We start from the raw sequence: 15,661 nt of genomic DNA on the forward strand, positions 1-15,661 counted from the left end.
TATAATTTTTTTTTCTTTTGTTGTTATAATTGTTATTACTTGTTCTTGATTTTGATTCTTTTGTTGTAATTTTCAGGTTTTTTCTTTGTTATTATAAATTATTGTTTATGTAGATTGGTATTGTAGTTGGTATTGTTTATTACGTTATGTATTGTATGTTATGTATTGTATGTCGTTTGATTAACTAGAACTCACTCAAATAAACATTAACACACTTGTTTTATATATAAATAATAAGAATAAGGCTATTTTGGGTTGGATAATGATCAACAAAGGATCTAAATAATAAAATGGATTTAAAAATGTGAGGATTGTTGAGATAGTGACAAGTGACATATAACAATTGTAATATAACAAGTTATTAATAATGAAACACATGAATAAACCCCAAGACACGCATTCTACCAAATATGGTAACAATGAAATAAACAACACCACCACCAACAACAAATGCCTATAGTCTTTCACACGTACCTAACCTAACACTCTGCGTGCGGGTCCATGTTTTATCTGCCACCGGCTGCTCTATATATACATAATATTATATAATTATCTACATATATATATACACACATACATTGTATTTTCTGGTTAAATCCAGTTGTAGGCTCCAGCTGAAAAGAAAGAGGGTATCGTATTACATTACATTACAATCGTACAGAAAGAAAACAATTGCCGATAATGTCGTTGAAGCCTCTGTGAAAATGAGACTTCAGCAGCATTGGCACATCATCAAGAAATGGCTTTGAAGGCAAATCCCATCTGGGTTTGTCGTAATCACTCCAATTCTCAATTGGGTATCCCTTATTTCTCTCAAAACAATAATAAAAAGATTCAATCTTTTAGCACTAGTAGTTATAGGGTTAATTGTTCAAGTTCAAGATTCAAGAAATGGGAGTGTTTGGGGTTGAAATTGGCTCACCCTGTTGAAGATGATGAGAAGCCTTTGACTCCACCTGATTTGGGTGCAGATGCAAAGATTGAAGAGACCCGGATCACTGAATCCAAAGGCTTTCATAAAGATTTGAATTCTTTACCGAGTAAGTTAACTTGCATTGTTCAAGATTGGTGTTCTTGGTTGGGGGTTTTGATGGGTTCTTGATTTGGGGTTGATTATTAGATTGGATTGATTTGGAATCTTGCATTGTTAAAGATTGTGTTGAAAGATTTGTTGGTTTCTTGATTTAGGTCAATTAGGTGGGATTAATCTTGTTAATCTGTCCATCTGTTCCTCAGAAAGCTACAAATTTTTTGACTTTAGGTGTTTCTTTTAATTGTCTAAATTTGACTGATAGTTTTAAGTAACAGTTTCTGTAATGTAGTTTTGAATTATTCAACTTTTGACTTTTCTTTTAATTGTATAAAAAGGTGAAAACAACATTAATCTTTGCTAGAATGACAGATTTTGGACAAACTTTAAATATGTAATTTGTAAATGCTAAAAGGGAAAAACAGATTAGGTACGTTTTTGTTTATAATCATTCTGCAGGGGTAACATTCTTTTTTTTAGTCAATAAAAGAAAAGTTGAATAATCTAGCCCCCCCCCCCCCCCCCCAAAAAAAAAAAAAAAAAAAAAACCCTGTTTGAGTACTTTGCTTTAAAAAAGGTGAGACATAGACATACCAGTGTACCGAACTTCCAACTTCAAATATTGATAGACATATTTTATAGACATTTCAAGATATGTAGGCGTTTACATTGATTTCTTGTGACACTGTAATATGGTATGAATAAATATGGATTTGTGATGGAGTTGTTTTTTTTTATGTATAAAGAATGATTTAACTATCAAAATAACTTCTAGAGGATATTGTTAATTTTAGGTTGATAGTTTTGGTACCTTTTTAGATTTAAACGTTTAGCATCGATAACTTCATAACCATCAGTTATGTTGTTATATGTGGAGTATTTCTGAACCAAGCATATACTATTTTCTTGTTTTTGTATCTTGTAATCGTCTGCCTTTGACTTTGATTGTCACACTTGTATCCAAAGAAATTAAAATTAGTTACTTACAGTTATATGTATATACCCTTTTAACAGCAATTCTAATTATATATATGGTAGCTATTGTAACTTTTTGAGTAAATCTTTCATTTTGCTTAAAAGAATAAACTGATTCATATCAACTGTAAAATTGAAAGTGGTGGTTTGAGTTTTAAAGTCAAAAGTTATGTTTTAATAATGCATTTGTAATATCAGAGCCCTTATCGGCTACGGATCTTGTCTCTTCTAGTAATGATGGTTCAAAGGTCCGAGTTGCTTACCAGGTAATTACATGATTATTTTATATAAGTAAATCACTTTTTCCGTATTTTCAGTTTTCTTGGTTACTTTAGGGTTTACCAGGTGCATATAGTGAATCTGCTGCTCTTAAAGCATACCCAAAATGCGAAACCGTTCCATGTGACCAATTTGAATCTGTATTCAAGGTATCTTTTTTTTTCCTGTTCTATAATTATTTGGTTCATGTAAGCATGAAATCTAATAAACTGAACTTATTTTATCGGTGGATTAAATGTTGAAACAGATTATTTTAGCACGGGTAAACTCCGACCATATCGGTCTGGTTCACCTGTTGACCCGCATGTACCTTCAAGAAAAATAATAATAATAACTAAATATGTTTTTATGATTACTTAATAATATAAATCTTTAAATTAAAGAAATTAGGTAGCTGTATGCATTAAAAGTACTGTTCTGGCTACTTTAACCCGCTTGACTCGTTCCTCTTTTAGCTTAAAAAATACTTTTTTGACTCATTCAGGTAATACGCAACCCAAATTGTCACCTGTAAAGGAAATACAAATTTATATATTTTTAGAGGATTTTTTTTATTACTTATGAGTATACTAATTAACACTTACAAAAGTATGAAAATGTAACAAAATTAAGCGTATAAACGAACCGAGCGTTCAGAACTGTTCGTTGGGAAGTTCGTTTCTTTAATAAAAGAACAAACTTGGACAACAAATTTTGTTCGTTTAGTAATGCAAACGAACATGAACACATGTCCATTCATTTATGTTCATGAATGTTTGTTCATTTAAGTTTGTTTATGTTAGTTCTTTTACATTCGTTATTATATTCATTGAAATTTTTTGGCCGGTTATAACTTAATATAGTTTTAGTAATTTTATAGGGCCGTCGCATTGTTTTTCACATTTTACTTTTAATTAGTTTTAGCTTAGTTATGCCCGTTCATTCGTGAACCGTTCTGTTAAAGTTATGTATGAGCACAAAGATGCTCCATTCGTGTTTATTCGGTTCGTTAACAAGCCTAAACAAAATTGTTGATGCGTTTATTTAAACGCAGGCTGTTGAATTATGGTTGGTGGATAAAGCAGTTCTCCCAATAGAGAATTCGGTAGGGGGGAGTATTCATAGAAATTACGATTTACTCCTTCGTCATCGACTTCATATTGTGGGTGAAGTTCAGTTAGTTGTTAATCATTGCCTCTTGGGTGTCCCGGGAGTAAGAAAAGAAGAGCTAAAACGCGTGTTAAGCCACCCTCAGGTTTACTTCAAAACTTGAAATTACTTGTTCACCCTTCATCAGTAATTGATATGATGTACATAATTATTATATTATAGGCACTTGATCAATGTGAGATTGCATTGAACAAATTGGGTGTTGTTAAAGTTAGTGCTGAAGATACTGCTCTTGCAGCTCAGGTAAGTTATAAATTAAATACATTATTTATTGTTTTATTTTTTTCAGTTTTTTACTTGTTTTTGTTTTTTATGCTTTGGATAGATTGTAGCCTCTGAAGGCGTTCGAGAGACCGGAGCAGTTGCAAGTTCTCGAGCTGCAGAAATATATGGACTTGATATTCTAGCACAACAAATCCAGGTGCCACCTAAATATCATCTTTTACATGCGAAAGTGTTATATTATAACATCACATTTATTAATAAAATGATTTTTGAGTTTTTATCTCATACAACTCTTTTTATGTCATAACTTTGTTTTTTTTTTTTTTTCAGAATGATTTAGATAATGTTACACGTTTTCTAATACTAGCAAGAGAACCTATAATACCGGGAACAGACAAACCTCATAAGGTAAAAAAATCAAAGAAAAAACTAACCTTTTTTTATCTTTTAAAATTCTTATTAATTCCAAAAGTGATTTCTCTTTTTATTTTTTATTTTCAAGACAAGCATTGTGTTTACATTAGAAGAAGGCCCGGGGGTGTTATTTAAAGCGTTAGCTGTGTTCGCTCTAAGAGAGATTAACTTATCAAAGGTAAGTTCTTTATTCGTCCCTTTCATTTTGAAACATTCATTTTAGAATACATTATTATTGACTATTATGAAATGCCTAAAATACCCCTCTAAATTTTTTCCAAGATCGAGAGCCGACCGCAGAGGAAACGACCACTGAGGATTGTTGATGATAGCAACAAGGGTAGTGCCAAGTGAGTGCAATTATAATAAAAGGGAAATTTTAAAACTTTAAACAATGTGAAAATTCAAATATTAAAACTTCACATTTGACTTTCACAGATACTTTGACTACCTGTTTTACATTGATTTTGAAGCTTCGATGGCTGAGCCTCGTGCTCAATATGCTCTAGGACATCTGCAGGTACATCTTTTGTACTTCATCATATACTAGGTGGCAATTTTGACCCGTTTACTTAAACATGCTTTTTTGGGTTGTATTCTATCTCCAATGCTCAAACAGGAAAAATTAAAAAAAAAAGTTATAAAAAAGGAGCACAACCCACATATTTATTTGTGTTAAAACATCAACTCTAACCCAGACACATTTAAAATCATGTAACCATAGTCGTGCGCGTCATGCGCAAGCCATTTATATAAATGAGGCAATTGGGTTAAATAGTAATAAATTGTAAACAAGTTAAATGGGTCATAAATGGGTTGGCATGTTAATCGTATAAAAAAACACATTTTTATACTTATTTTAAGCGGGTTGATGGGTTGATTTGTTTAACTAAATGGCTAACCCGAACACTACCCATTTGAGTAACCAGGTTAAACCTAACACGATCGCTTTATAAAATGGCTTAGAATTGACAACCTGGAGGTTCAATTGGTTTAATTGTGTTATAACTTTATAATATAGACCTAACAATTCATACTCGAGATGTGAAACTACAATTTCTTTTTTATAATTTTTGCAGGAATTTGCTAGATTTCTTCGTGTTCTTGGCTGCTATCCGATGGATACAACTCTATAGATCACAATTTAGCCGCGTCATTTTATATGCCACATGTCAGATTCGTCAACCATATTGGAAGAGAAAAACATTCAACAAGGCTTTTGACAAATCAGATGCATCAAAACCTTTTATTTAGTTGTTCTCGTGTTATTTTCATCTGCGGTGGTCGTTACACAGCAAAGTAAATTCCAAATCGAAACCGAAACCGCCTTCTTTACTGTTATTATTATTATTGTTTTGTTTTTGTGTATTTTGAGGAAGAAAAGTAGTTAAAATTCTCATGCATAGTTGTGACACTGGATTCTTTACATTACAATGCACTTGGTTCATAACTTATAATATTATTATGCATTTGTGGAGTTGTTTTGAAGCAATAGGTTAGGTTGTCTGTTGACAAATGAAGTAATAGTTGACTTTTTAGCCAATTTGTTGACTTTTAAAGTCAAACAATACTACGGACAATTTGAATAACCAAGTTATTTGAATTTATAGAATACAAGTGTAAATAACTTAGACTATATTCCATACACCACCTCAAATGGAATATTGTTGTTTTGTATGTTTCAAATATTCAAATGTCCTTGACACTTCATTCAGTCTTTACAAATCTCATATTTAATTTAACCACATTACATTATGTGCTTGGCTTTTGGAATCATTACCAACTTTAAGCATTTTCATTCTCTAATAAAAATTAGATGCTTTGTTATGAATACTTTAAATAATTGTCATTCTTTAGTGGAAATTGAACCTCTCAAATTATTCATGTTCGCAAAAGGCGATGACAGACTACTTTTGTGCTCATATCAGTCGAATGTAGAGGTGCATAAAAAACCCGAACCCGGAACCGGACCCGAAATAAATACCCGGTACCGGTTTTTCTAATACCCGGGTTTTTTATACCCGAACCCGTACCCGACCCTACCCGTAGGGTACGGATAGGGTATGCATTTTGGCACTAAAACCCGAACCCGAACCGAACCCGGTAATACCCGAAAACCCGATTTGTACCCGGTAATACCCGAACCCGAAACCGGGGTTTTCCAATACCCGAAACCGGGTATTTCAAATACCCGATGTATACCCGAAAAATACCTTAAAAATACCCGAATAATACCCCTAAAAAGTGTAAACTTTAAAAAATCCAATCTATACCAAAAAAATACCGGAAAAAAACCCGTAAATAGGGTTTTTTCAATACCCGATAATAGGGTATTCAAATACCCGGTGCTATACCCGACCCGAACCCGATGCATAGGGTATGGTTTTTAGAGACAATACCCTACCCGAACCCGACCCGATTACTACAAATACCCGATCATACCCGTACCCGGTCATACCCGAACCCGGTTCTATACCCGAACCCGGGTATTTAAAAAACCCGATTTGTGCACCTCTAGTCGAATGTATGGCCTTTCCCACCCATTGTCTATGCGGTACCCATGGTTTAACGATGTAATTTTTTGACCCAAGGACTGCCTGTGTGGTTTTACGATAATGAAAAAGATAAAGACGAAAGAAGGAAGAAAACAAATAAACCATGGGACAAGACTAAGGTGTAAAATTATAGAAGATAAAACTCCTTACAACTATAACATGTTAGAAAGTGCACTAAACACCCAATTTATATTATGATTGAACAAAAAACAAAATGTAGCCCAAGACTCTTATAACATTCTAGGACTAATCATTATTCATCTTTTTTCAAGAACAAATTGTCCACACCAGCGTCTTCGACACGCATAAAAGACAATGAAAGTCTCTATCGAATCTATGGATTCTGAAAAGGGTTGATTCAATTTGTAGCCACAAACACATCTTTTGCGGCAACTATAAGGAAGAGTCTCATCATGACCAAGATCAAGCTGCGGGTCATTTCATGGTGAACATAATCAGCCAGAATCTCTTCAATCCCGTTATTAATATGCCAAAATAAAGCAAGATTTGGTAAGAAAGTTGGAGAGACCGTCGAACTCAGGCCCAGTTTGGTAGCCTGCAAACGTTAAAAAAAAAATAAACTATTGCTTAAATAAAATAATTTGGAAGGTTTTATGCATTAAAAATACACATTTGGATATTTAAACCTCTTTGGCCCGCCAATATGACTCGTTTCTTGTAACTTTTTAGTTTACAAACATAACCCATCACTCAAATTGACCCATTCACTAGAAAAGGGGTCAAAATTACCAACTCTAATTGGAAATGAGGATGAAGTTTTGGGTTCATATTCTTCCACTATATTGTAATCAGTAAGGGGTATTTTAGACATTTGAAAAATAACTATTTCATGGATGAAGTGTAAGTAACAAATTAGATTGTGCGAGCAATTATATCACAACGAGAAAATTGGCTGAGAATTAAGTTCTGTAATTTGAAAACAAAAGTTCAAAGACACTACCTGTGGAGCGTTTACAGCGGGTGTACTTAAAGCACTTCCAAGTACAGCACCAGATGCAGTGAAATAAGCAGGGCCACCGTGTACCCCTTTGACCGAGGTGTTGACTACCTTCTCTATTTTAGCAGGTTCTGTTAATAATAAAAAATAAATAAATAAAAACTGATTTTATAACTGAACAAAAAGAATCTTCATAGTATAAATACAAACAAAATAACATCAAACATAAATTGAAATATTCAAAAAATTGTAAGGATCGTAACAACGTACCACTGTATGTAGAAAAAGATCTAGTCCACTTCTGGGTTGAAAAACCTGTTTTAAAAGACGATACGTCCCTGTGTGACACAAATTGTTGTGCAGAAATGTTAGCTTTGCATGTTAGTTGCAAAGGATTGTTTAAATATGCGTTTTAAAAAAATTACTGTCTAATATTTCAACAATTATCTTTTTTTAATAAAATCAACTTTGCTTGCTTCGTTGGTATCTAATATCCAAAATCAACTATTTGACACTCAAATAACCAGATAATTATTTTATAACGCATATCCATCTTTAACATGAAAAATAAAAAGAATGAAACATATACATCCTTCACTTTCATGTTCATAAAAACTTTTACCTCAAGAGTTCTGAACAAACAGGAGCACCTGCAAGCATTTACTTAATGCATTATGATATTATCTACTACTGTGTTAACAAAATCATTATTTAAATCATACCTTGATGAAATTCCGGTACTAGTTGTGACCTTTTTCCAAATTGCTAGCACAATTGTGACAAAAACAAGAAGTTTTATAAGTCATAATCGCATAGCAACTTATAATAAAAAAAACAAAATTGACTGCTAAAATAGTAAAATGTAGAATAATAAAATTTACTTAACTAGTTATGCCTAATGGCTATGTGAAATGAATAACCTAAAGCAACATAATAAGCTAGAGATAGTAATTAACTACCTCGAACATTGGGATACCAGCAACATATCCTCGTGATGTGGATCCTGCTAATGCAGGCGAAGCTCTCTCCAATGATTGTGCAATGCCCTATTAACAACTTAAAACTTATTATGTGATAAAGAATAAACCAATTATGCGCACGTCTACATAAGAATGGCAACTATACAGAAATATACAAATGTGTCTATCATCAAGATGAGATGATCATGAAATGTTCTTAAGCATGAGCTTAGGCCTGTAAACGAACCGAATCATTGACCTGCTCGTGAACCGTTTGTTTATGTATGTTCATTTAATAAAGGAACGATTCGTTTATGTTCATTCATTTTATAAATGAACAAACATGAACAAAAACTTTGTGTTCATTTAATTAAACGAACGAGCATGAACACATGTTTCGTTTGTTCATTTATGTTCTTGAACGTCATTTCTTTTTGTTTATGTTCGTTTACATATTAATAGAAATAATTAAATATTATTTGTATATTACAAATTATATCACCCTAATATCTAATCATGTACTTTTGGATGAAACTTTGGACGAATCATCTACTTAATGTTTTATATTTGTTCGTTTGCGTTCATTCAAGTATATTCGTTTATCTTTGTTCAACTATGTTCACTTATGCCCGTGAACTGTTCATTTGGATTTTAAATGAACAAACATAAACGTGCAGAGACACGTCCAGTTTTTAAACGCACGGACATGAACACAAATATCCGTCCAATTAAGTGTTCATGTTCCTTTAAGTTAAATGAACGAACACGAACATGCTCTGGTTCGGTTCGTTCGGTTCGTTTACAGGCCTGAGCTTAATAAAATCTTGGAGTACGCAAAATTAAAAGCTAAAAATTACTTTTTTTCATATGTAACATGAGGTAATAAACAAAAGCATGCATACATTATTTGCCAGAGCAGACGAACAGAGAGCCAATGCTTTCCGCCTGATGGTTGCACTCATCATCCTTAAAAGTTAAAACCTTCATCAACAATAACATAAGTCACAAAATAAAACAAAACTTTGCTTTGAAACAATCATATTAGTTGTTAACATCAAACATTTAGTGAATCCAAGCTTTGATCTTACAAGGGTTTTGCCTAATACGAATGAATCTTGGATTTAAATCTAGTATAATAATTTAGGGTTCGTAACATGAATAGTCTAAATCACCCATCTGGGTTCATTTCAAGAATCAATTGGGCATAAGATTATTATCGTAAACACAATGAATCAATAGAACCTGAGTGGATCTTACCTTACCTGGGTTAATTGTGATGAACAAGAACCGGAGATTAATTGAGTGACTGCACGGTCTATTCTTCTTTTTTATACTACAAGACAAATAATTACTCTACTAGTTTTTTTCTTTTCTTTTTTTTTTTAACAATGCTATCTACTTTTTTTTTTTAACAATGCCATGCTCCGAAGAAAACCCGCATTCCAAATGTTCATTGCATTAAAACTTGGATGGATTCGGATTCGAACTTTGAGAGTTGAGACCTTAAAATCTCTAGCCTAAGTCTTTATTTCTCTCCAATATCAGTTGAGCTAAAACTCATTAGCACTCGACTCGTTTTAAGTTTAATCTCTAAATTATAGGGCCATGAGAAGTTTTAGAAATTTGTGTTCGGCTCGTTTATTATTATCATTATTATTATTATTATTATTAGTTTGTTAATTTCTATTGTGTGTTGGTCACCATTGTTAGTAAGACGAAAGAAGTGACGGAACATGACCAACTGTGGTTCATATCCTAGAGCTCGGAACAACACTTTGAAATGACGAGTTTTGCAGTACTGACCGGTGAAAGTTGAGCGACGTTTAGGCGATAATACTCAAGAAAAAATTAGTAAAAGGGAATCAAAGATTAGCATACTTGAGAACATTCAAGAAAAATCAGTTTTTGAATGTGTACCTAAGGTACAGTACCTTCTTTTGTACATGAATCATTAACAACATCCTAGTCAAGTTTAGACAATTGCATCGAACTTGAACCAGATGATGGAAAGTATAATGAGAAACGGGAACACTCAACTCTTTAGAAAATCAACAACACACGTGAAGATATCACGGAAGAAAAGGTGAATGAAAAAGCAAATTTTGAATGTGTACCTTCTTAGGATTATTGGTTCGTAAACTTATTATCTTAAAATTTTATTTTTTATATATTTTAAATAATCATAAACTATTTAATAATATAATTAATTTGTGTTGGGTTGGGCTAGGTTAGGAATTTTGTGAATGAGAATGAAAATATAAATTAGCTCGCTTATGGTTTATTAGTCCAAATTTAACATCTTTCAAGTCCAGTGAGTCCATATTAACAAATTTATGCATAGATAAGTATATGATTCCATATTTTATGATTGGTTGCCTATAATTTGGTAGAAGTTGATATGTAAGAATGAAATAATCCATTGGGAGGAAATAAAAAAATGTATTTGGTTAATCAATAGAATTGAATGACCCAGTACCTAGTATATTTCATTCATAAAAAATACCCGAATTTCATTCCATCCATCTCTGATCTCTCATATTTATTTTTCTTATTCCACCCCCCTTTTCACCTTACATCCACCAGCGTCAACACCCACCACCACCAACCACTATCGCCAGCCTACCGCCGCCACCAACCATCGCTATCACTGCTAGCCACCCACCATCGTCAACCATCTGCCACCGCCAATCAACCATCACCCTTGCCCCTCGCCACTATTGCTTCACAATGTGCAAATAATAACGTGTTAAGAGCATCCACAATAAGGAGACACTTTTGTATACTCAGCTGTCACATCATAAAAACACTATTATGTAAAACACTCTAAACTCATAAATAATGTAACAACTCGGGTTTTTTTTTTAATTTATATTTTTATTAAATACCAGACTCGATTCAATATTCGGGGTATTTTATTTAAAAGTATCGCGTTTATCGAATTAGATTGACTATTTTATTCATATGTAATTATTTATAAATATACCTTTAACGCTTTTACACTTTTAGCCCATACTATATAGTTTATCCTCATTTGTGTCCATACTTAAACTCTAGGGTCCAATCTGTAAATATTATTATAACGCAAATCATCAACCTGGATACCCGTTTACCAAACCCGACCCGTATTCGAATTCCATGAACCCATAATCAATCAATCAAGCAATTAACTGTCTAAAATCGTTTGTAACCAACTTTTGATTTGATAAATCAATTTCGTGCATGATTTACGGCCTCATCGTTAATGTAATTGAACTAATTAGACCCTGTTGACTCGTTTTTCCTTGTAAACGAGCATAATATCGCAATTAAACTCGCACCTACCGTCTCTTCACCATCTCGAATAATAACCCTATACTTGATTATATTAGTTTTGCCGTTTACCTGTCCGTCCATCATTCTTTATCGCCGGCCCTAGCTGCTACCGTTCACCCTCATCCGATCTTCGTTAAAGGTAATTGATTATATGGTTCGAATCGCGATTCAATGTAGATCAAAAGCCCCATGGTTAATTAGATCCAGCATAACGTATTGGATCGATTTGATTGTTAGGGTTTATAAGCAAATCTGATTTAATCATCTGCTGTATATATAATTTTGAATCTGGTTCATAAAACATCTCGTCTTAGCACAGCTGGTAATCACAATTGATCACAGGGGCAGGTAGCGGGTTCGATCCCCTGCCCCCGTATGTTTTTTTATTATTATTGTTTTACATTCCTTAAAAAAACATTTAATAATTTGATTAATATTAATAACTATTATTTAAAACTATTTTATTAAAAACCGACCCTCTAATACTTGAACTTCACTTACCTCTCGTTCGTGTATGTACGCATATGTGTAATTAGTTATGCATATATGTATATATGCGTATATATAATAACACGAAAACTAATTATTTAATATATATAACAAGTAAACTTTATCTATAAATATGCAACTAATAATATTTTTAAAGATGTATTTTACTTCTATATTTTAATTTAAAAACTAATGTTATAATAAATATAAATCATGTAAACTAATTATATATATATATATATATATATATATATATATATATATATATATATAAAGCTAATAATGATATTATTAACATGTGTTTGATTTATACTTATATTTTTGGCAAATTAATTAGTTATAAAATATGTGTCTTACTTTTATACAAATACTTTTATATAATAAAATATTATAATACACATTTAAACGGATTTAATGAATAACAAACTAGAGATTTTTCATATAATATTATTTAATTAAAGAGAGTATAATATGACTTGATAATAATTATATTTAGCGAGCTTTCTTAATCGATCTAGTTCATTAACTTAGTATTTTCGTATTCTATTATCCTTATTAGGCTTTATCGTCAGCAAGCGTGATCCGCTTTCATCATACTTATTGTTATCTAATTCCTTTGTTTGTCTATCGAGGTGAGTACCACATTCCCCTATTTTACTCGTTTTCTCACGTTTTGGGGACATATGCATAAATATATTATACTTATACTTAAAACTGCAACTTTGTCTTATGTGTTAACAACTTATACTTTACTTGTTTATGCGCTTATTTGCTTTGTATACTTTCGCATTCGGAGAGGTCCAACATAATCTCAGTCTAGTATGATCATACGCCAGTCGTTATAGATTTGTGCTTCTCGACATCTCAGTTATACTTGCTCATTTGGTTATTTTGTTATTCGCATATGACTAGTTGCAAATACATATTTTTATTTATACTTTGAACTTGTGTGTTGCTCACTCAACATCGTGTTGACAAACTATATTATTTTCAACGCATATACAGGTCACCATATGATGTGAAGTATTTGGACTTAAAAGATTGTTTAAGGATTTATGATAGAAGAAAACTTAATGAGACTTATTGTTATTGATTGATATATATACCTTCGTTTATTTGGATTTTTGTATGGATATTTGTTATATTTGAAATTATTAACTAGATATTGAAACTAATAATATGTATGATAGTAACTTTGAGAGCTGTGACAATCAGTTCGCACCCCAACATTTCCGCCGTAGGTTGGGGTGTGACAAATAAGAAATCTTAAAAACATATATAAACATTGTCACATCATCATATTTCATATATTTTTTATTTTAATCAACACTCAACCCCCGCTTGACCCCACCATCTAGAAAAGAGCCTTGTTTTTTTTATAGTTTTTATGAAAGAACTTGTGTTAAAAATGGCTAATAGAAAATTAAAAATGTTTTATAAGAGAAAAAAATTATTGACAGAGAAAAAATTTAAAAAAAAACCTCTTATAAAAACACGTTTGTGAATGCTCTAATTTAGTCTAATCAATATAGACCAAGTCCAACACGTACAAACCTTTCAAAACACTTAAATTGTAACTTTGCATAATTTAGTCTTTACTTAATCTAATCTAACATTAACAAACCAATTATAAAAATTTTAAAACATGTTGAATAGTCCTTAGGTTACTAACCAACTCCATATTAATTTGATTCAACAAACTTTATAAAATGCAAATTTAATAGAATGTTTTGGTAACGTCATGGCATTGTGGAGTCTAGTCTCCGGCAGCTGGTTAGGTAGAAGAGCCAGGGACAAAACCGGAAAATGGATATCCAATTTTATAACGGAATCCATAATATTTAATTCCAAATTAGTCAACAACTGCACGCTTTATAATTATATTTATAATTACAGTTTACGGCTTTAGAATCCCAAAACACATTCAAAGAAATTTTAATCTAATAAACAAAATGTCGATTGCTAAGAAAGGGTTTCAACAATACCTGTTACAGCTTCAACAACATCCTTTAAGGACAAAGGTACTTATTTTTTATAAAATTCAAATCTTTATTTTTATGATTTATGAACTGGGATTTAAAAAAAATTAATTTTGCTCTTTTAGTTGAATCAAAAACTGGGTTTTGTTTATTTTAATGATTTATGAACTGGGATTTAAAAAATAAAATAAAATTAATTTTGTGTTTTTTTAGTTGAATCAAGAATTGGGTTTTGGGAGTCTTGCTTAATAATGAATTATAATTATTTTTTTGTTTTTTTTTGTTTTAATGAATTATGAAATGGGTTTTGTTCTTTTTGAATCAAGAACTGTTTTTTTTTCTGTTAATTTTGTGTTTTTGGTTGAATCAAGAAATGGCTTTTGGATTCTTGATTAATAATAAATTGGGTGTTTTTTTTTGCTGGAATTATGTAATGAAATTTTGCATGTTTTAGGCTTTGACGGCTGGAGTTTTATCGGCGATCAGTGATATAGTGTCACAAAAGCTTTCCGGCATCCAGAAATTGCAAATCCGGCGACTTATTCTAAAAGTGGTATGATCTGATCGTGTTTTATGTTTGAATTTGATTGAATCTTTTGATGTTTGGATGATTTGAATCTGATCCAGTGTTTGACTTTTTGTTAAATTTGAAGTCAACGCGTTGACTTTTATTTACATATGTAGTTGGATTGTTATTTGTCAAAAAGTATTTGGTTTAATCATACAAGTTGTATAATGTCAAATCAAGTCTACTCCTTACTCACTATGTTTATAGGTACCGTATGATGGGAAAGAAAAATGGTCATACAGATCATATGATATGACACTGATCACATCATATGGGCCATATGACCCGTATATATGAAATGTTAGTGGTGTTTCACAAACTTCGTGTGGCTTTTATATGGATATAAGAGGCTAGTGAGCCATTCTGATAATGTGTCAGTGGTGTTTGTATAGTTCTAGCCTTAAAATAATCTCGAAGTGTAATGCATTAGACTCATGCTTATCTTTGTTTGTTTAAAATTTTGGTTAACAAATCATAAACTAAAATACTCTTCCCCAAGTTCAAATATGTAGTCAATCACTTGAAAGTTGGGACTGATTCGTGTATATGGTGGATTCATTGCTATGCAGGTTTTGGGGTGCGCGTATCTTGGCCCGTTTGGGCATTTCTACCACATGTTATTGGAGAAATTGTTCAAGGGTAAAAAGGACTCGTCAACGGTTGCCAAAAAGGTATTCCCTTAACCTTTAAAATTTGAATACGTGTATAAATGGTAGTTGTGTGATGGCTAATTGGCGGTTTCATCAACAATTTCAGGTGGTGGTTGAAC

At 32.0% G+C, this 15,661-nt stretch overlaps 3 protein-coding genes across 3 annotated transcripts; 2 read left to right on the top strand and 1 right to left on the bottom strand.

The window, feature by feature from the left end:
* The first annotated feature begins 583 nt into the window (after nt 1-583).
* Nucleotides 584-5,333, top strand: LOC143596938 (arogenate dehydratase/prephenate dehydratase 1, chloroplastic-like). Its single transcript, XM_077075589.1, has 11 exons — nt 584-1,040; nt 2,204-2,271; nt 2,341-2,433; nt 3,318-3,518; nt 3,596-3,676; nt 3,759-3,854; nt 3,989-4,066; nt 4,161-4,250; nt 4,355-4,422; nt 4,511-4,592; nt 5,152-5,333. The coding sequence occupies exons 1-11, from the start codon at nt 740-742 to the stop codon at nt 5,206-5,208; spliced, it is 1,215 nt and encodes a 404-aa protein (XP_076931704.1). The 5' UTR covers nt 584-739; the 3' UTR covers nt 5,209-5,333.
* A 1,451-nt stretch (nt 5,334-6,784) lies between these two features.
* On the bottom strand, nt 6,785-9,926 carry LOC143596939 (uncharacterized). The gene is made up of 8 exons (XM_077075590.1): nt 9,807-9,926; nt 9,447-9,525; nt 8,545-8,631; nt 8,308-8,350; nt 8,208-8,235; nt 7,856-7,923; nt 7,589-7,716; nt 6,785-7,183 (listed from the first exon to the last, which is right to left on the bottom strand). Exons 2-8 carry the CDS (start codon nt 9,507-9,509, stop codon nt 6,986-6,988), a joined length of 615 nt encoding a protein of 204 aa, XP_076931705.1. The 5' UTR covers nt 9,510-9,525; nt 9,807-9,926; the 3' UTR covers nt 6,785-6,985.
* A 4,332-nt stretch (nt 9,927-14,258) lies between these two features.
* On the top strand, nt 14,259-15,657 carry LOC143596931 (peroxisomal membrane protein PMP22-like; the record flags this gene model as incomplete). The annotated part of the gene is made up of 4 exons (XM_077075585.1): nt 14,259-14,366; nt 14,779-14,877; nt 15,462-15,563; nt 15,649-15,657. Coding segments are annotated over exons 1-4 (279 nt in total), but the record flags the coding sequence as incomplete, so codon positions are not given.
* Between the last annotated feature and the right edge of the window lie 4 nt (nt 15,658-15,661).

The sequence above is a fragment of the Bidens hawaiensis genome, unplaced genomic scaffold (assembly GCF_021521415.1).
Source record: "Bidens hawaiensis isolate Kalapana, Puna unplaced genomic scaffold, B.hawaiensis_p1.1 tig00047389_1, whole genome shotgun sequence".
In the NCBI taxonomy this organism is placed as follows: Eukaryota; Viridiplantae; Streptophyta; class Magnoliopsida; order Asterales; family Asteraceae; genus Bidens; species Bidens hawaiensis.

Bases quoted from the DNA above. Each gene is read 5' to 3' on its own strand.
- LOC143596939 (XM_077075590.1), bottom strand. From the start codon at position 9,509: ATGATGAGTGCAACCATCAGGCGGAAAGCATTGGCTCTCTGTTCGTCT. The intron at 7,924-8,207 runs GTAAAAGTTTTT...TGTGTCACACAG, and splicing joins GTTTGTTCAGAACTCTTGAG to GGACGTATCGTCTTTTAAAA. The intron at 7,717-7,855 runs GTACGTTGTTAC...TATTATTAACAG, and splicing joins ATCTTTTTCTACATACAGTG to AACCTGCTAAAATAGAGAAG.
- LOC143596938 (XM_077075589.1), top strand. From the start codon at position 740: ATGGCTTTGAAGGCAAATCCCATCTGGGTTTGTCGTAATCACTCCAAT. The intron at 4,067-4,160 runs GTAAAAAAATCA...TTTATTTTCAAG, and splicing joins GAACAGACAAACCTCATAAG to ACAAGCATTGTGTTTACATT. The intron at 4,251-4,354 runs GTAAGTTCTTTA...ATTTTTTCCAAG, and splicing joins GAGAGATTAACTTATCAAAG to ATCGAGAGCCGACCGCAGAG.